This window comes from Hyperoodon ampullatus, assembly GCF_949752795.1.
Source record: "Hyperoodon ampullatus genome assembly, chromosome: 1".
Classification (NCBI taxonomy): domain Eukaryota; kingdom Metazoa; phylum Chordata; class Mammalia; order Artiodactyla; family Ziphiidae; genus Hyperoodon; species Hyperoodon ampullatus.
The window spans coordinates 53367385-53389269 of record NC_136914.1 but is presented as its reverse complement, the minus strand read 5'-3'; the positions used below and the strand labels follow the sequence as shown (position 1 = coordinate 53389269).

The window sequence follows — 21885 nt, the reverse complement described above, 5'->3', positions numbered from 1 at the left end:
TGTCACAGAAGAAGAAATTGAAATGGCCAGTAAACATATTAAAATATACCTAACTTCATTAGCCATGTTGTAAATTCAAGTTAAAACAAGAGTGTGATAACCTCACACAACCACCAGAATGGGTAAAATGAAAAAGACAGGTAATCTCAGGTGTTGGTGAGGATGTGAAGTAACTTTAATGTCCTGCTGATGAGTGAATTGGTATAGAAATTTAAGAAAACTGTTTGTCATCCTCTATTAAAGCTGATCATGAGCATTCCTTGTGATCAAGGATTCTGCTTCTAGTTATTATATCCAATAAAAAATGCATAGTTATATCCAACAAAAGACATGAACAAGAATGTTCATAGTTATTACAATGTTTGTACCAGCCCCAAATGTTTGTAATAGACCCCAAGTATCTATTCACAGTAAAACAGGTAGGTAAGTTATGGTATACTCATACAATGAAATACCATATAGCAACTACACACAGCCATATGGATTAATCTCACAAGTGTAATGCTGGGCAAATGAAACCAGACATGAAAAATACATTCCGCATTATTCCATTTATATAAAGTTCAGAAATGTACACAATTTATATTTCATGATAGAAGTCAGGAAAGAGCTACCATTGGCAGGGTAGGGGTAGTAAATGGGGAGTAGAAGGGAGCACAAGGTGGCTTTGGAGGTTCTGATGATGTACTGATTTTTAATATAGTGCTGGTTACATAGGTGTGTTCTCTGTGTGAAACTCATTCCACTGGATTGTATGATTTGTGTACTTTTTTTTTTTTTTTTTTTTTTTTTTTTTTTTTTTTTTGCGGTATGTGGGCCTCTCACTGCTGTGGCCTCTCCCGTTGCGGAGCACAGGCTCCGGACACGCAGGCTCAATGGCCATGGCTCATGGGCCAAGCCGCTCCGCGGCATGTGGGATCCTCCCAGACCGGGGCACGAACCCGTGTCCCCTGCATCGGCAGGCGGACTCTCAACCACTGCGCCACCAGGGAAGCCCTGTGTACTTTTTTATATATACTTTATAGGTCATTAATATTTACTAAAAGAAATTCAAGTATAGCAGACTGCCTCTGAGAAAAATATTGTAAGAAGAATAAGTAATCGAGAATTTAAAGACATGGCTGAATTTTTCAAGAGCCTAGTTTTTACAAAAAATTGCACTGCAGATCCTAACATGGAGCATTGTTTTAATGTTGCTGCAGCTGCGTGTGCCATTGATTGCTGTTTTCTTGCCTAAGAAAATTAAACAAATCAGGAGAAAGAGAAACAGTAACCATTCTGGAGAGCTTATTTATTTCCACAAGGGGAAGGCTCAACTTTCCAAGGATCAAGCCTTAAAGTGGTGTAGGGTCTAGTGTTCAAGCTGTAGGCGGCTACAAAATTATATGATTCAATTGGGGTCTGAAGAATTAGCTCTTCATCCAGCAGAGCACCAGAGTAAATGCATTCAGTCATACGAACTAGATGGAACACTTTTTTTTTTTTTTTTGCGGTACGCGGGTCTCTCACTGTTGTGGCCTCTCCCGTTGCGGAGCACAGGCTCCGGACGCGCAGGCTCAGTGGCCATGGCTCACGGGCCCAGCCGCTCCGCGGCATGTGGGATCTTCCCGGACCGGGGCACAAACCCGTGTCCCCTGCATCGGCAGGCGGACTCTCAACCACTGCGCCACCAGGGAAGCCCGGGAACACTTTTTAATACATATTTTCACTCACTTTGACTCAGCACTTTCACATCCTAGGTATGTCTAAGAGAAATGCATGTGTATATGTACCCAAACCCATGTGCAGTAGTGTTCAACAAAGCACTGTAGCCTGCACAACTGAAACAGTAAATAGAATGAATCCATTGTGGTATATCCCTACCATGGAATACTGTACAGCAGTGAAAGCGAATGAACTACTATTGCATACAACAATACAGTATATGTATTACTAAATCACTTTGCTGTATACTTGAAACTAACATAACATTGTAAGTCAACTATACTCCAATATAAAATAAAAAGTTTAAAAATATATATAAAATTAAATTTAAAAAATAAAAATAAAGCGGTTCAGAAGAAAGGCAATTTTTTAAAAACAAACTAATCGGTTATTTTAAGATGCATGAAAGATTAAAAAATTATCCCCTGGTGCGTTGCAAATACAGATATGTGGCAGAAGCATGAATGCTCACTTCAGTGAAAATACCATTCCAATCACTTTTCTTTCAGCTGGACTGTCTATTATCTAGAGTCTGTTCATGTCCCTATTATCTAAAATAAAGTATCCAAGTAATCCTTGTTTTTACTTTTTTGCTGTTATTATAGATGACCATATTTAACCACGAGGCAAGTGCTTTTCTCCTTGTCTTATGGTTACATCATTGGATTCTTGAGGTTTTATCACAGTAGAGTGTTTCATGGATTTCTCTTACAGTGAATTCTATGAACCCAATGCCCTCATGATGGAAGAAGAGGGAGCCATAATTGCTGGTCTGTTGGTGGGTCTGAATGTCATTGATGCCAATTTCTGTATGAAAGGAGAAGATTTGGACTCTCAGGTATGAGGAAGATACTTGGTTACCTAGTGTGTCACTCTGAGTTCTGTTATCTCAGAATTTGGATTGATCACATTATACCAACCAAATTAGGGGAACTTGTATGAGTCATAAGTAGGATTTTCTTTATTTTTGATGTGAATATAAAAAATCTGTTTGTTTTTCCTTCCAGCTTGGCTTATTTATGCATAATGAATGTTTTTCAAATTCTTGTCTTAACTGTGATCCCTGTTTAAAATATTTTGCACAGGGTAAAAAATATATATATATATATATATGTGCTGTGTGCTATGTGGTTCAGTGGCAAACATATGTATATGTTTGCCATAGCATCTTATGGAAAAACGCAAACAAACTTTTTGGCCAACCCAATATATGTACACACATATAAGCCAAAATATATACACAGGGGTTTAGTAGCAGAATATTTTAAATAAGCAAGAGAGAAAGAAATGTTAAACCTTAATTTATATTAAGTATTCAGTTGACTTTCTTAGTCATGTCCTGCTGACTTAATCTTGGTTCTTACTTACAACGCTTGCCAATTCTTTTTTTTTTTTTTTTTTTTTTAAGGAGCAGCATTTTTTTTTTAAGTTACCTTTTCCAACTTTTTTTTTTCTTCTCTTTTTTTGGCTACGTTTGGTCTTCGTTGCTGCGCACGGGCTTTCTCTAGCTGTGGCGAGCAAGGGCTACTCTTCGTTGCAGTGCACGGGCTTCTCATTGCTGTCGCTTCTCTTGTTGTGGAGCGTGGGCTCTAGGCGCGTGGGCTTCAGTAGTTGCAGCACATAGGCTCAGTAGTTGTGGCTCACAGGCTCTAGAGCACAGGCTCAGAAGTTGTGACACACAGGCTTAGTTGCTCCACGGCATGTGGGATCTTCCTGGACCAGGGATCGAACCCGTGTCCCCTGAATTGGCAGGCGGATTCTTAACCACTGCACCACCAGGGAAGTCCCGTCAATTCTTGATTATAATAAAACATTAAATTTTTATTAAAAATTTCTAGTAATTGTCATGGCCGTAATACTATTTTGAGTACCTAAAAAGAGACAGTGTATTATGCCTTGGGAAAAGTATCTAATTTTATATTGAATTCTGAACATTCTCTCTGTAGGTTGGAGTTATAGATTTTTCAATGTATCTCAAGGATGGGAACAGCAGTAAAGGTAGTGAAGGGTATGTACAAAGAAAATTAGTTTTCTTTTTTCTTTAATGTTCTTTGATAGTATTTAAAGTTTACAACAGTACTGCTTTAACAGATGTGCTGAAATAATTTCTGATGAGATTGCTTTAATAGAATCTTGTCAAAAATATCTGACAATTATGCCTGCTAAACCCTAAAAGGGATTTTAGTTAAGTAGATTTTCCTACTATGTGGCTCAGGGGCAAAGAAAATAAAAATTTTTATAAAAGGAATCAAATGCTTCATCTCTTAAAAGTAATGTTTGGAAACATGGTTTTCTTGACCAGAAGGATTGCATTGTCAGTTTGCTTAAAATTTGCACTATTACATGTGCATCATGGGATTATGTAAAATGCTAATATTAGGGGGAGCTGAGTATATGGGAACTGGGCACTACTTTTACAACTTCTGTAAATCTAAAATAATTTCAAAATTAAAAGTTTTAAAAATATTCATATGGTACTTGGAAATTAGCGATCAGAAACTCACCTTTTACCCTTTATAAATTTAGCAGTTGAAAGCATAATTAGTCTGAAGTTTTTAACCTTAGGCATTGAGCTAAGATTATATTGCTTGTCCTTTAAGTAGTCGTAGAGGTATGTGGCCTTGAATTTTGTCTTTCAGTTGAAAAGTCTGTCTGTTTAACTTTTGCCTATTCCAGATTAGCTGGTCCCAGAAGTGAACCTTCTTTTTCCACACTTAATTTACTCATGTAATAATAAACACCTGATCTTTGTGAAAGCCTTTTATACCATTCACTTTGAAGCCAAACAGCAGTTAAAGGCAAATAAATATATAGCCTTTGAGAACAATAATTATTTCACCTGAATAAGCTTAATTCAGTTCCTATGACAAATGGAAAATTGTTATGATAAATAATACTAACAAAGCTAAAAAAAAATCTTATCAATTGTGAGAAGAAACTTTTTATTCTTTAAATGCCTCTAATAGATTGTACATTATACCTATAACCTAAGTTATTAAAATATATAAGCTATAGCAAGAGCTTCATTAATATGCAGGGGTGGTTTCCATTTTAAACCTCCAAGTCTCTTGTTGATATGCCAAGGGGATTATACATCAGGTCTGTCTTCTGATTCAGTGTGTCTGTGCCATAATTTCCTTTCTATGTTTTATGAAAAGATTGGGGGTGGGCATCTTGGTATTTCTAATGTTATTTACTTTTTTTCTATTTTTTATTTTTTTCCCTCAGAGATGGCCAGATTACTGCAATTCTGGATCAGAAGAACTATGTAGAAGAACTCAACAGACATCTGAAGTAAAGAATGAATAAATACTATTACTTTACTGGGGGTTTTGGTGTGGGGGAAGGGAAAGGTAAACTGATGAGCAGTTAGGATAAATTCAGACAATACTCAACAAATATATATAGAATTACTGCTTACCAGGCACTGAGCTAGACACTGGATATGTGGCATTTAACTGTTCGGTGAGCTTTAATGAAAAGCAATATAAAATTAGTATGTAATTAGAACTTTAGTGATTATGTAAATATATTCAGTTAAGAACTCTTAAATTTGTGACATAGTTGAAATTGGAGGTCTTCTTGGTTCGGTAGATCCAGCCATATATTTCAGGACTAAATCTTGGGTAAAGCACTCATCACTTTAGTACCTTTAATTGTATCTCATTGGTCCCTTGCATTTCCCATACATTGGACTGATAGTATTAATTTACCCTTTTTCCACCATCACTACCATTAATTTACCAAGTACTCACCAAGTATTTTTCATGACCAGGTTATAAAACAATCTCTTCTTTCCTGAGGAGAGCTATCCAAAATTTATTGGTATTCTCAAGTGCACTGATGGTCTAAAAACTGTTGAATAATTCAGAAGAATTAATATACCCATTAATTACCTTATTTATAGTTCTCTTATGAAAGATAATCATTTTAATTTAAGTAAGACCTAAAATGTGACTATACCAGTATCAATATAAATTATAGTCTTGGTTCCATCTAGAAAACTCAAGAACAATTTAAGTACATTTTCTCTGGGGACTGAGTACTAATAATAAACTGACAGTAAGCTGTGGAGATGTTAGCCTAGCAAAGATGTGGTTACAGTTGACAATGAAATACAAATATGACCCTATTATTTACTCTTTCAATGCCTCCATTTCTTTATCTATAATAACAACCCCATACCTAGCACATGGGGTTGTTGAAAGGAGTAATGAAATAATGCAAGTAAAATCAGTTAGAAGAGTGCTTGGTGTATGGCAAGCACATCAGAATTCATGTAGCCCATTATTATTATTACTATTACTATTATTATTATTATTATTTAAGTAAAAAAAGTTTACTGTGTAGTGCATCAACTCTTTTATTTCATCAACAAATGCTTATTAAATACAAACTTCAGTGCCAAGAATGTAGCAGGTAAGACACACATCACCTTGTAAGCTGTCTTAGAGCCTACAAGTCTGTCAAGAATTATGGACAGTAAACAATGAAAGTATAATGAGTATTTTAAAAGAAAGTACAGGATATTGCTCTGTTTATCAAAAGAGACTATTATGTTTTTTCTTCTGTCGATAGTGCTACTGTAAACAACCTTCAGGCAAAAGTGGATGCATTAGAAAAATCCAACACTAAACTGACAGAGGAGGTAAGTGTTTTGGAAATTTTTTGATTGACTTATAGAATTTAGTAGAGTGCATTAGTGGAAAATAATTTCTCTGGAGCCTGGAAATAAAGGACTTGACTTTTCAGATAATATCTACTATAGGACTCCTTGTTCTGACCAAGAATGGCCAGCTGGCTTATCTGAGGGGTCTCAGTTATCCAGTTGGACTATGAAGGCATAGAACCTGGGCTGATCAAATATTTTGCTTTCTTTTGTGACTGTTTTGTCTGGGCTAGCCTAGAGTTAATGTTTAGCAGGTAGCATGATATTCATCATTTATTCATTCATCAAACAATTTGGGTACTATGTACGTGCCAGAGCTATGCAAAGATTTATATCTGCCAGGCATTGATTTATGTGTGCCAGATTGGCAAGTTCCTGCCTTCAAGGGTTTTATTTTCTCCTTGGGGTGATGGGGTAGATGACATAAAGAACACGGGTCAGAAGACCAGTACTAATAATGAACTAACAGTAAACTGTGGGGATGTTAGTCTAGCAAAGATGTGGTTGCAGTTGACAATGAAACACAAATATGACCCTATTATTTACTCTTTCAATGCCTCCATTTCTTTATCTATAATAACAAACCCATACCTAGCACATGGGGTCATTGAAAGGAGTAATGAAGTAATGCAAGTAAAATCAGTTAGAAGAGTGCTTGGTGTAGCAGTAATTCCTGTTTACATGTCATGTGCTCCTGAGCAAGTAAGTCACTTGACCTCCAAGAGGCCCAGTTCCCTAACTGGCAAATTAGAGTGTTTCCCCTTTTAGCTCACAATTACCCTGAAGATCAAGTAAGAATACACATGTGAAAACTCTTAGAAAAGTCCCTAAAATTAGAATAGAAAAATAACCTCATATTTTACTTCTGATTAATTTTTTTCCCTAACTTACCAAAGGCTAAGCAACGTATTTTTTTCTTCAGTAGCATTAGATGTTTCTATGAGAAACCTTAAATAAAATTTTTTAGGTGGCAAAGACTTTATCTTCTCTTTTTCAAATTATAACTATCCTATTACATACAGTGAGATAAATTTGGTTAAATAAAACAACATAGATGGACCTGGAGGGTATTGTGCTTAGTGAAATAAATCTGAGAGAGAAAGACAAATACTGTATCTTATTTAAATGTGGAATCTAAAAAATGAAACAAACAAATGAATATAAAACAAAACAGAAACAGACTCACAGACATAGAGAACAAACTAGTGGTTAACAGTGGGGAGGGGCAAGATAGGGGTAGGGGATTAAGAGGTACAAATTATTATATATAAAATAAGTAAGCTACAAGAATATATTGGATAGTATAGGGAATATAGCCAATATTTTATAATAACTTTAAGGTTATAATGTATAAAAGTATATAATCTACATATTTTATATATAGATTTTATATATATAAAGTATAATCTGTAAAAATATTGAATCACTATGTTGTACACCTGAAACTAATATAATATTGTAAATCAGCTATACTTCAAAAAAATTTTTTGGTCTAAAATAAACAAGTTAAAGCACTAGTCAGGAAACGCTATCTAATTGGATTTTTTTCAGAAGGAAAAAATCATTGTTATAACTTTAAAACACCTTCCATATTACTCAGTTCTGGGGGCTTTATTTTTGGATGTAGATTCTTAAATTATATTAAAACTTTAATTTATTGATATGACCCTTAGAATTTTATCCCACAAGGCTTTGGAAACATTCTGCAGAGCAATTTTCTACTGTGATTCTACTGCTGTTATATTGAGGCAGTGTGGCATATTAATTAAGCATACTCTCCATAGCTAGACTTCTTGAATTTGTGTCCCAGGTCTGGCGCTTGCTAGCTTTCTGATCCTGGGCCAGTTACTTGAGCTCCTGTTCTTTGGTTTACTTCTCTGTAAAATGGGGATAAGAAGAAGAAGAAGATTTTTGTGCAAATTAAATGATTTAATGCATAAGGGCCTAGACCAGTGCCTGACACATCATAAGCACTCAGTAAATACAATCGTAAATTTTATTCCCTCAGTCACAGGACTTGTGTTCTTGGCCTAAATTTATCTTACCAACAATATTAATTTATTCATTTACTTATTTATCTTACCAATAAGATTTATTTTCTTAAAGCTTTGAACTTTTAGAGATAGGAAAGCACTGTGTATAAACTTTATAAAGACCAGACAAGGCTAATAAGTTCTGCCCTCTCTCATTTCCATCTATTTTGGACTTAAAGGGACCAGTAAAAAACAAAGCAAAACAAAAAAGACCTCTTTTCCCCTCCTGAGTTCTGAACCAATATGACAAAATGAGAAGAACTGAGCAGATGAAGGTAAATAAACATCCACTTTATGTTGGTAAAGCTGACTTAGAAAGTCCACTTGGATCTGCAGTCGTCACTCGTAATACTTTCTCTGTTGATGAGACCTTGGAAGAAGCAGTCCGAGGTGCGCTTGGATCTAGATAGCAGACCCGCTTGCCCAGAGTTACTTCTTTACACATTTTAGGTCCATGGAGCAGAGAGAGAAATGGGCTGCCATACCTGCCTCTAGAAAGCCTGCCTGAGCCTGGCTCCTCTGTACTTATATAGTAGAACAGGAACCAAGCAGAGATGATGAAAAAGGAGACTAGCCTGGCTGAGAGGAGTCTGCTCAGTTCCTTTCCTAGCCTCATTCAGGCACCTTCCCACTCTCTGTGGGAACTGAGCTCGGTAGGTACAGAGGAGAGCGTTTCCACCGTACTCTTCCCTCCAGTGGAATAGGGTTATAAACATTTCCCCTACAGATACACTGCCAATAACATTACCTTGTCTTTGTAGGTGCTGAAAAGAAAAATCTCTTTAACGCTTAATGGCATCTTTTAGAGTGAGAACTTTGGAGTTCATTTCTTACTCTCTTAAAAATTATATGTAGGGACTTCCCTGGTGGTCCAGTGGTAAAGTATCCACCTTACAATGCAGGGAATGTGGATTTGATCCCTGACCAGGGATCTAAGATCCCACGTGCCACGGGACAGCTAAGCCCGCGTGCCTCAACTAGAGCCCACATGCCGCAAAAACTACAGAGCCCACACGCTCTGGTGCCTGGGCGCCACAACTAAAGAAGAGAAACCCACACACTACAACGAAGAGCCCGCACGCCACAACGAAAGATCCCGCATGCTGCAAGTAAGACCCAACGCAGCCTACAATAAATTAAATACATAAATAAATAATAAATAAATCTTTAAAAAGAAAATTGAACATTAAAAAAAATTATCTGTTAAAGGTTTTATGGAGGGTTTGTAAGATGGGTCCCAAGGCATGAGGTGACCTCTTATACATTTTAGAAATAGGTTTTTTTCAGGAGACCTTCAAGACAGTGGAGGAGTAAGATGTGGAGATCACCTCCCTCCCCACAAATACATGAGAAATACATCTACATGTGGAACAACTCCTACAGAACACCTACTGAATGCTGGCAGAAGACCTCAGACTTCCCAAAACCTGTGTGGCTGACAGGGTCTTGGTGCTCTGGCCAGGTGTCAGGCCTGTGCCTCTGAGGCGGGAGAGCCAAGTTCAGGACATTATCCACCAGAGACCTCCCAGCCCCATGTAATATCAAACGGCGAAAGCTCTCCCAGAGATCTCCATCTCAACGCTAAGACCCAGCTCCACTCAACAACCAGCAAGCTACAGTGATGGACACCCTATGCCAAGCAACTAGCAAGACAGGAACACAACCTCACCATTAGCAGAGAGGCTGCCTAAAATCATAGTAAGGTCACAGACACCCCAAAACACACCACCAGACACAGTCCTGCCCACCAGAAAGACAAGATCCAGCCTCATCCACCAGAACACAGGCACTAGTCCCCTCCACTAGGAAGCCTACACAACCCACTGAACTAACCTTAGCCACTGGGGGCAGACACCAAAAACAACGGGAAGTACAAACCTGCAGCCTGTGAAAAGGAGACCCCAAACACAGTAAGTTAAGTAAAATAAGAAGACAGAAAAACACATAGCAGATGAAGGAACAAGGTAAAAACCCACCAGACCAAACAAATGAAGAGAAAATAGGCATTCTACCTGAAAAAGAATTCAGAGTAATGATAGTAAAGGTGATCCAAAATCTTGGAAATAGAATGGAGAAAATACAAGAAACGTTTAACAAGGACCTAGAAGAACTAAAGAACAAACAAACAATGATGAACAGCACAATAAGTGAAATTAAAAATTCTCTAGAAAGAATCGAAAGTAGAATAACTGAAGCAGAAGGACCGATAAGTGACCTGGAAGATAAAATAGTGGAAATAACTACTGCAGAGCAGAATAAAGAAAAAAGAATGAAAATAATTGAGGACAGTCTTAGAGACCTCCGGGACAACACTAAACGCACCAACATTTGAATTACAGGGGTCCCAGAAGAAGAAGAAAAAAAGAAAATATTTGAAGAGATTACAGTTGAAAACTTCCCTAATATAGGAAAGGAAATAGTCAATCAAGTCTAGGAAGCGCAGAGAGTCCCATACAGGATAAATCCAAGGAGAAACATGCCAAGACACATATTAATCAAACTATCAAAAATTAAATTCAAAGAACAAATATTAAAAGCAGCAAGGGAAAGCAACAAATAACATACAAGGGAATCCCCATAAGATTAACAGCTGATCTTTCAGTAGACACTCTGCAAGCCAGAAGGGAGTGGCAAGACATATTTAAAGTGATGAAAGGGAAGAACCTACAAACAAGATTACTCTACCCAGCAAGGATCTCATTCAGACTCAGTGGAGAAATTAAAACCTTTACAGACAAGCAAAAGCTAAGAGAATTCAGCACCACCAAACCAGCTTTACAACAAATGCTAAAGGAACTTCTCTAGGCAGGAAACACAAGAGAAGGAAAAGACCTACAATAGCAAACCTAAAATAATTAAGAAAATGGTAATAGGAACATACATATCAATAATTACCTTAAATGTAAATGGATTAAATGCTCCCACCAAAAGACATAGACTGGCTGAATGGATACAAAAATAAGACCCGTATATATGCCGTCTACAAGAGACCCACTTCAGACCTAGGGACACATACAGACTGAAAGTGAGGGGATGGAAAAAGATATTCCATGCAAATGGAAATCAAAAGAAAGCTGGGGTAGCAATTCTCATGTCAGACAAAATAGACTTTAAAATAAAGACTATTACAAGAGACAAGCACACTACATAATGATCAAGGGATCAATCCAAGAAGAAGACATAACAATTGTAAATATTTATGCACCCAACATAGGAGGACCTCAATACATAAGACAAATGCTATCAGCCATAAAGGGGGAAATCGACAGTAACACAGTCATAGTAGGGGAATTTAACACCCTGCTTTGACCAATGGACAGATCATCCAAAATGAAAATAAATAAGGAAACGCAAGCTTTAAATGATACATTAAACAAGATGGCCTTAATTGATATTTATAGGACATTCCATCCAAAAACAACAGAATACACTTTCTTCTAAAGTGCTCATGGAACATTCTCCAGGATAGATCATATCTTGGGTCACAAATAAAGCCTTGGTAAATTTAAATTTAGGAAAATTGAAATCATATCAAGTATCTTTTCCAACCACAATGCTATGAAGCTAGATATAAATTACAGGAAAAAATCTGTAAAAAATACAAACACATGGGCTTCCCTGGTGGCGCAGTGGTTGAGAGTCCACCTGCCGATGCAGGGGACATGGGTTCGTGCCCTGGTCCGGGAAGATCCCACATGCTGCAGAGTGGCTGGGCCTGTGAGCCATGGTCGCTGAGCCTGCACGTCCGGAGCTTGTGCTCCACAACGGGAGAGGCCACAACAGTGAGAGGCCGGCGTACCCCCCCCCAAAAATATATATATATATACAAACACATGGAGGCTAAACAATATACTACTTAATAACCAAGAGATCACTGAAGAAATCAAAGAGGAAATAAAAAATACCTGGAAACAAATGACAATGAAAACATGATGACCCCAAACCTATGGGATGGAGCAAAAGCATTTCTAGGAGGGAAGTTTATAGCAATACAGTCCTACCTCAAGAAACAAGAAACGTCTCAAATAAACAACCTAATCTTACACCTAAAGCAATTAGAAGAACAAAAAAACCCCAAAGTCAGCAGAAGGAAAGAAATCATAAAGATCAGATCAGAAATAAATGAAAAAGAAATGAAGGAAATAATAGCAAAGATCAATAAAACTAAAACCTGGTTCTTTGAGAAGATAAACAAATTTGATAAACCCTTAGCCAGACTCATAAAGAAAAAAAGGGAGAAGACTCAAATCAATAGAATTAGAAATGAAAAAGGAGAAGTAACAACTGACACCACAGAAATACAAAGGATCATGAGAGATTACTACAGGAAACTATATGCCAGTAAAGTGGACAACCTGGTAGAAATGCACAAATTCTTAGAAAAGCACAACCTTTGAAGACTGAACCAGGATGAAATAGAAAATATAAACAGACCAGTCACAAGCACTGAAATTGAGACTGTGATTAAAAATCTTCCATCAAACAAAAGCCCAGGACCAGATGGCTTCACAGGGGAATTCTATCAAACATTTAGAGAAGAGCTAACAGCTATCCTTCTCAAACTCTTCCAAAATATAGCACAGGGAGGAACACTCCCAAACTCATTCTACGAGGCCACCATCACCCTGATACCAAAACCAGGCAAAGATGTCACAAAGAAAGAAAACTACAGGCCAATATCACTGATGAACATGGATGCAAAAATCCTCAACAAAATACTAGCAAACAGAATCCAACAGCACATTAAAAGGATCATACACCATGATCAAGTGGGGTTTATCCCAGGAATGCAAGGATTCTTCAGTATACGCAAATCAATCAATGTGATAAACCATATTAACAAATTGAAGGGTAAAACCCATACGATCATCTCAATAGATGCAGAAAAAGCTTTCAACAGAATTCAACACCCATTTATGATAAAAAACCCTCCAGAAAGTAGGCATAGAGGGAACTTACTTACCTTAACATAATAAAGGCCATATATGACAAACCCACAGCCAACATCATTCTCAGTGGTGAAAAACTGAAACCATTTCCTCTAAGATCAGGAGCAAGACAAGGTTGTCCACTCTCACCACTATTATTCAACATAGTTTTGGAAGTTTTAGCTACAGCAATCAGAGAAGAAAAAGAAATAAAAGGAATACAAATTGGAAAAGAAGAAGTAAAGCTGTCACTGTTTGCAGATGACATGATACTATACATAGAGAATCCTAAAGATTATGCTACCAGAAAACTACTAGAGCTAATCAATGAATTTGGTAAAGTAGCAGGATACAAAATTAATGCACAGAAATCTCTTGCATTCCTATACACTAATGATGAAAAATCTGACAGAGAAATTAAAGAAACACTCCCATTTACCACTGCAACAAAAAGAATAAAATACCTAGGAATAAACCTACCTAAGGAGACAAAAGACCTACCTGTATGCAGAAAACTATAAGACACTGATGAAAGAAATTAAAGATGATACAAACAGATGGAGAGATATACCATGTTCTTGGATTGGAAGAATCAACATTGTGAAAATGACTATACAACCCAAAGCAATCTATAGATTCAATGCAATCCCTATCAAACTACCAATGGCACTTTGCACAGAACTAGAACAAAAAATTTCACAATTTGTATGGAAACACCAAAGACCCCGAATAGCCAAAGCAACCTTGGAAAGAAAAACAGAGCTGGAGGAATCATGCTCCTGGACTTCAGACTATATGACAATGCTACAGTAATCAAGACAGTATGGTACTGGCACAAAAATGGAAATATAGATCAGTGGAACAGGAGAGAAAGCCCAGAGATAAACCCACCCACATATGGTCACCTTCCTTTTGATAAAGGAGGCAAGAATATACAATGGAGAAAAGACAGCCTCTTCAATAAGTGGTGCTGGGAAAACTGGACAGCTACATGTAAAAGTATGAGATTAGAACACTCCCTAACACCACACACAAAACTAAACTCAAAATGGATTAAAGACCTAAATGTAAGGCCAGACAGACTATAAAACTATAAAACTCTTAGAGGAAAACATAGGCAGAACACTCTGTGACATACATCACAGTAAGATCCTTTTTGACCCACTTCCTAGAGAAATGGAAATAAAAACAAAAATAAACAAATGGGACCTAATGAAACTTAAAAGCTTTTGCACAGCAAAGGAAACCATAAATGAGATGAGAAGACAACCCTCAGAATGGGAGAAAATATTTGCAAACAAAGCAACTGACAAAGGATTAATCTCCAAAATATACAAGCAGGTCATGCAGCTCAATATCTAAAAAAACAAACAACCCAATCCAAAAATGGGCAGAAGACCTACATAGACATTTCTCCAAAGAAGATGTACAGATTGCCAACAAATACATGAAAAGCTGCTCAACATCACTAATCATTAGAGAAATGCAAATCAAAACTACAAGGAGGTATCACCCTCACACCAGTCAGAATGGCCATCCTCAAAAAATCTACAAAGAATAAATGCTGGAGAGGGTGTGGAGAAAAGGGAACTCTCTTGCACTGTTGGTGGGAATGTAAGTTGATACAGCCACTATGGAGAACAGTATGGAGGTTCCTTAAAAAACTACAAATAGAACTACCATGCGACCCAGCAATCCCACTGCTGGGCATATACCCTGAGATAACCATAATTCAAAAAGAGTCATGTACCACAATGTTCATTGCACCTCTATTTACTGTAGCCAGGATATGGAAGCAACCTAAGTGTCCATCGACAGATGAATGCATAAAGAAGATGTGGCCCGTATATACAATAGAATATTACTCAGCCATAAAAAGAAATGAAATTGAGTTATTTGTAGTGAGGTGGATGGACCTAGAGACTGTCATACAGAGTGAAGTAAGTCAGAAAGAGAAAAGTAAAGTACCGCATGCTAATACATATATATGGAATCAAAAAAAAAGAAAAAGTTTCTGAAGAACCTAGGGGCAGGACAGCAATAAAGACACAGACGTAGAGAATGGACTTGAGGACACGGGGAGGGGGAAGGGTAAGCCGGGATGAAGTGAGAGAGTGGCATGGACTTATATACACTACGAAATGTAAAATAGATAGCTAGTGGGAAGCAGCTGCATAGCACAGGGAGATCAGCTCGGTGCTTTGTGACCACCTAGAGGGGTGGCATAGGGAGGGGGGAGGAAGTCGTAAGAGGGAGGAGATATGGGAATATATGTATATGTATAGCTGATTCACTTTGTTTTAAAGCAGAAACTAACACACCATTGTAAAGCAATTATATTCCAATAAAGATGTAAAAAAAAAAAGAAATAGGTTTTTTTAATTAATTTTTTTTTCTTTTTCTTTTTTTTTTTGTTTTTTTTTGGCTGCGTTGGGTGTTCATTGCTGTGCACAGGCTTTCTCTAGTTGTGGCTACTCTTCATTGTGGTGCGCGGGCTTCTTATTGCGGTAGCTTCTCTTGTTGTGGAGCGTGGGCTCTAGGTGAGTGGGCTTCAGTAGTTGTGGCTCGTGGGCTCTAGAGCGCAGGCTCAGTAGTTGTGGCCCACGGGCTTAGTTGCTCCGCGGCATGTGGTCTCTTCCTGGACCAGGGCTCGAACCCATGTCCCCTGCATTGGCAGGCAGATTCTCAACCACTGTGCCAGCAGGGAAGTCCAGAAATAGGTTTTATAACTAAATATAATTACAAGTTATCCATGAGGAGACCCTTGAGGTAAATGATTGTAAGATAATATTGTGGTACTGAAAAAATGTTTACACAAAAAACAGTAATAGGAGATATTTTTTATTTTTATCTTTAAAGACGTTTCTCCTAAGTTCCCTATAAGAACATTTTTATGGGGCTATAGATAGCTTTCTTTCCTTCTAAGAATAGCTAAGCCTGAAAATCATGTCCTAGCAGATCATGAATTATCTTATGCTGTGTTTAGTGAAAGAAAGATAACAGATTATTTTTAAAATTTTATCAACAGCTTGCAGTTGCAAACAACAGGATTATTACCTTGCAAGAAGATATGGAACGAGTTAAAGAGGAAAGCTCCTACATATTGGAATCTAATCGGAAGGTTAATCTTGCTGGATTTATGAAATATTCCCAGAGAGTATGTCATATGTCATGGGGGGGCTGCCTCCAGAGGACCACTTGGTAGCTGTGAGCATTTGCATATGTTAAGTGCACCATTTTCACTGAGGCTCCAGGCACAATTGAGTGAATGGCAAAGGTTATGGGAGGGTTATGTCCCTTCTCCTACAGACACTCCTTGGCTTCACTGCCACCTACATCTGTTTAGAGGCTTCAATAAACAGTCTAATTCGATGTCTTGTTTTTATGTACTAATGATTTGTACTATATTTAAATGTTCTATTATATTAAATATACCATTATTTTTAGACCATGTTACTGTTTTGTAAAAAGTGTTTATCTGATATCACTGGGAAAGAGTTACCATATAAATGATTTTTCTAGATAACTCAATCCCTTAAAGTATAGGGTTGGTTCCATAACATCTTATGGAAAAGCCCAAACGACCTTTTTGGCCAACCCAATACCAAACTTTTTATATATGTCTAAACAGATATTTTGCAAACCTTTTGTATATTGTACAGTTCTAAGCCTTCTTAAGTGGAGGATGTAATTGAACACATTTAGCCCTTTATGATGACTGAATATCATAATTATCAACATTGGCAATTCTGTACTGAGTTATAATGGTGCTACTTTGGTGGGGGTCGGCTATTGAAATTGATAGAGCTTCTAGCTCCTGAGCTTAAATATTCCCAGATTACTGTGGGTGGTTTTTTCTGCCTTTTATTTCACTGGCATCTCTTGCTTCTTACTGCTGTTAGCATTACTCTGTCTAGAAAGGTCTCCCTACTCATCCTCATGCTTCTAACCTGCTGTGAATCCAGAAATCCAGTTATTAACATTGTTCTTAAAGAGTAAGCACCTAGGCTCTGAGTGGGGACCGACATGAGTAACATGTTTGCCTTTAATGCATGGACTTTGTACAAACAACTGTGACTACTCAGCATTTTCTGATGAGCTACTCATGTTTAGCTCTGATCTCTCTGTATGGGTGGAGACACCAGATGTGAGATCTCTGGAGTAGGACTACATTCCTGTTTGAACCTTTGGCCCAATTTATAGTTTACAGTAAATGCTATTTTGTTTTCAGAGGCTGATTTTTTAAGACTTCTACCACTTGGTTTGGTAAACTATCTTAGGACTTTAAACAAAATGGCAAGAAATTCCCAATTTGGCTTAAGAATACTTACTAAACTTCTTCAGTTTCTTTGTTGTCTTCGTTCATTATCATACATGTTTAGGTATGATCATTTCCCTTCCTAAATAGCTGTGCTAGTGTCCACTAACTGTATAAATTCTTTAAATCCTTAAATATCTACTATTTTATTTATCTTTTCAAGGGCCCTAAGCCAGACAGAACTTCAGAAGGGCAAGCACTGAGTGAAGCAAGGAAGCACTTAAAGGAGGAGACACAACTACGACTGGTAAACTTTGCTTAGGTCCTAATAGTTCAGGAACACATTAAAACCCCTACCTAGGGGTTTTACCTCACAGATCAAGGAGTATCAGTAGTGTGCTAGCAAATTTTATGGATCCTATAAAATAGTTTCTCATTCTTTTAACCCATATTCCCTACAGTGCTTCCTCAGTCCTTTTTCTGAGCATTCTCAACAGCCAATGGAATTTTACCGATCTTAATTTTTGATTTATTTTTGCTTTTATAGTTTGTGTTGTGAAAACATTAGGTATATAGAACCTACTTTTTTCCTTTCTTCATTTATTTATTTATTTATTTACTTGCTTACTTATTTATTTTTGGCTGTGTTGGGTCTTCATTGCTGTGCGCGGGCTTTCTCTAGTTGCAGCAAGCAGGGGCTACTCTTCGTGGCGGTGCTCAGGCTCTAGGTGCGCAGGCTTCAGTAGTTGTGGCTCGTGGGCTCTAGAGCGCAGGCTCAGTAGTTGTGGCTCACGGGCTTAGTTGCAGGACGTACCTTTTAAACTATGCTATCTCCCCTCCTGCTTCAGTCCTCACCCCGGCAAAGATATGTCTCGTTGGATTGGGCAGCTCCTCTTCTCCTTAAGAATCATTAATTTAGAATTGTGCGCTTTTTTTTTTAGTTGTTCTTTCTGAATTTATTCTTGTTCTTATACATAAACAGAAAAATGTACATCAGTATTAGTCTTAAGATATTTTTAGAAATTAAAATATATATATACATATATAAAAGAATGTATAATAAGGACTAATACTCTTATAATAGATTTTATCCAAATATTAGTATATTAAGTACACCCGTGTTATTGGTACATTAACTCTTCCTGTAATTTAGATAGTATGACAACCAAATAATCCCCCTCCAATAATCTCTCTAACAGTAGGGAGAAGCCTAAAAATAAGGGGTGATCTGATTTGTAGTCTGTTATCACAAACAGCGTATAGAACAGAATTTCAGGTTATTTTATAATGTTACTTTAACAATGTTATTTAACATCCTTGAAATATTTATCATTTTCCTTCTATGTGTTTGTGGATTCGATCTCAAAATACTTTCCATAAGGAAGTTCCTAGAAATAATGTATGTCAGCATTTTAAGAAGCAGTCTGATTTGTCTTCTGTCATGCTAACCATGTACAGAAGAGTGCCTCAGTTAAGTGGCAAGTGAAAAAATTTTACATAAAATTTTCCTTATTCTCGTACCACATTAAGATAAAGGTTCATTAAAAGAGAAAGAAACCAAGCGAGTAGGCAAGGTTCTGAATGTGCCCTGGGCACAGCATGGATGCAGAAGAACCTCAGGTCTTTGTACCTCTGATCATCCAAATAATGTTGCAGTAATAATAATGGTTAAAACAAAAATAAGTCTCATGATAAATGAATAGAAAAATTCAGTTAGCCACTATATTTAAAATAGATAACCAACATGGACCTACTGTATAGCACAGGGAACACTGCTCAATATTCTGTAATAACCTAAATGGGAAAATAATTTGAAAAAGGATAACGTGTATACGTATAACTGAATCACTTTGCTGTACACCTGAAACCAACACAACACTGTTAATCAACTATACTCCAATATGAAATAAAAATTTTTTTAAAAATGAAAAAACTCAGTTAGCCATATTGACCATTCCCTGTAACTGAGATGTTACCTTGGGGACCCAAAGTATCTTTTGGGTTCCTTGGGCTCTTGAAAATATCAACAGCCTCCAAATGAAGAGAATTCCAACTGCTTCATTTTGTGCTGGCTGCTGTAACACTTAATATATATTTCTATAATAAGATATGACATTGGTTGTCTGTTTTAATATCTAATGAAGTGACTCAAGTATGTGTGTATTTTAGATATATTAGATAGCACTATGCTTGGCCTATGGAGTTTTTCAGATTCGTAAATTATTGAGTAAATCGTACTATAATTATCCTAATTATTATTATTCTTTTTGTTAATGTCTCTGTATTGAATGATAGCTTATAGCTGTTTTGCCAGACTTCAGACCTGAGAGTTTTGGTCTACCTTGTCCTGTGGAATTTTGTGGTTTGCACTTAGTTTTGGAAAGAGAGAATAAGTAATTTGTTTTCCTTTGGGGGCAGGATGTTGAAAAAGAACTGGAGATCCAGATCAGCATGAGACAGGAGATGGAGCTGGCTATGAAGATGCTGGAGAAGGATGTCTGTGAGAAGCAGGATGCCCTGGTGTCTCTGCGGCAGCAGCTGGATGATCTCAGGGCTCTTAAGCATGAACTTGCCTTTAAGTTGCAGGTAGGCTCACTGGCTCTCTAAAATCCCAGGGCTTCCCTCTGCCCCTCTTCTTCTCTAGAATCACACTTTAAATATAAGAAGAAAGAGTCACATCTCATTTTGAGGCTAGCTACCAATAAACCACTTTAGGAATTGGTCTATCCTAGGATCCTGTATTGCTGTTCTGGAAAGTCATGGCCACTTTTCACGTTGTAACTGGGCAAGAGGGTCTTTTTTATCCTATAAGATAATTTCTACTCTCCAGCCTAACTTGCCAACTGAGTTATATAGATAAATTGATGTACTTTCCAATGTTGATTTTTGAGACAAAACTGCATGTAACAATATTAATCTCAAATGTTGCTTCTTGCTTTTTCTACATTTGGTAATTAACTGATATGCAAATACATGAGCATTTCTATTTCTCTAGTTCCCGCTTACCATTAGGTTCAAAAGGTATGTGTGATTTGTTTCAGGATTTTATGTTATATGCAAACATAAACATCACTCATAATTCTTTTCCATAACAGAGTTCAGACTTAGGAGTAAAACAGAAAAGTGAACTAAACAGTCGCTTGGAAGAGAAGACTAATCAGATGGCTGCTACCATTAAACAACTTGAACAAAGGTAAAAGTGCTGTTTCTTTAGTGAAACACTTAGGGTGTTCAGTCCTGGACGTGAAGAGAATGCGCTATGCATTTGGCAGGGAGTATGTGGGAATCTCCCAGCTTAACACCAGGCATGCAAGTAGAAAGAAAGCCAGTTAAATTTTGTGTTTTTTAAAGATGTCACTAAAAACCATTTTAGTGTCATGTGGTAGAGGAGGTATACTTACAAGGCTGAAAGGACTTTTAAATCTGTTTGTGATTCTGTTACTGTTCATCACTCAAGTCTTTGAAGACTTTGGTGCTAGGTGATGGAGGGGTACTGAGGGCCCTTCTAATAACTGTAAACCCTTTCCCTCCTCTCTCATCTCCTTTTTCTCTCTGCTTTCTCCTGAATAGTACTATAGCTTCTACTGTCACATCCCACCCACAACTCTTAGATCTGTTGGTCTCCCGCTATGTCCTCAATCTGGAAACCAGTCTTGCATTTTCATCCCCTGACCAGCTATTTCCCACCAGTACCTACAATTCAATCTGCCCAAAGTACATCTTCTCCCTACGCTACTCTTTTCTCTTGCTGTCTGAAGCCACCATGTTCTTCCTGATGACTCAGCTGCCCAGAGAAATGGCTAAGGCTTGAAGATTGAATGAGCCACAGCACCCATGGTCATTAAGCGTTGCCAGCCTGTGTTGCTACCTGTTAACACCCACTGATCACCCTTCTTGCCCCTGAGCAAAACTAAACTACTTACTAGACATGCTTCCCATTTCCCCCATCCATGTCTTGCCTAATAGTTTCACCAATTAGAAATGCCCTTTGTCTTCCCACTTCCTTGTTCTTCAGATACATTTTTTATGTTCAGGCTTCAATGCCACCTACCCAAAGCTTCCTCTAACACTTCTTCCCAGCTAAAAGTAAACTGCGAATTTGTACTAGTTGGAATTCCCATAGCCTTATATCCATACCTATCCATACTGCTTATGGCACTTCTGACTTTGTCTTACCTTATAAACCTTTATATACGTATCTTCTGATGAGAGTGTGAGTTCCTTGACGTTAGTTAACTAATCCTTTTAGTTCCCTTGTTGGATCTGTCACAGTGCCTTGTATGTCCAAGGCAT

The 21885-nt window shown here is 37.4% G+C and overlaps 1 protein-coding gene across 5 annotated transcripts in view; it reads left to right on the top strand.

The window, feature by feature from the left end:
* RUFY3 (RUN and FYVE domain containing 3) overlaps positions 1–21885 on the top strand; it is a gene marked incomplete at both ends in the record, with an annotated part of 82994 nt that overhangs the window by 50089 nt on the left and 11020 nt on the right. For all 5 annotated transcript variants that reach the window (XM_079713319.1, XM_079713320.1, XM_079713321.1 and 2 more), the window contains 8 exons: positions 2419–2542; positions 3651–3712; positions 4933–4998; positions 6283–6352; positions 16363–16455; positions 17816–17899; positions 20011–20178; positions 20688–20785. In XM_079713319.1, the coding sequence (XP_079569445.1) occupies positions 2419–2542; positions 3651–3712; positions 4933–4998; positions 6283–6352; positions 16363–16455; positions 17816–17899; positions 20011–20178; positions 20688–20785 (765 nt within the window). The remainder of the gene's footprint in view (positions 1–2418; positions 2543–3650; positions 3713–4932; positions 4999–6282; positions 6353–16362; positions 16456–17815; positions 17900–20010; positions 20179–20687; positions 20786–21885) is intronic.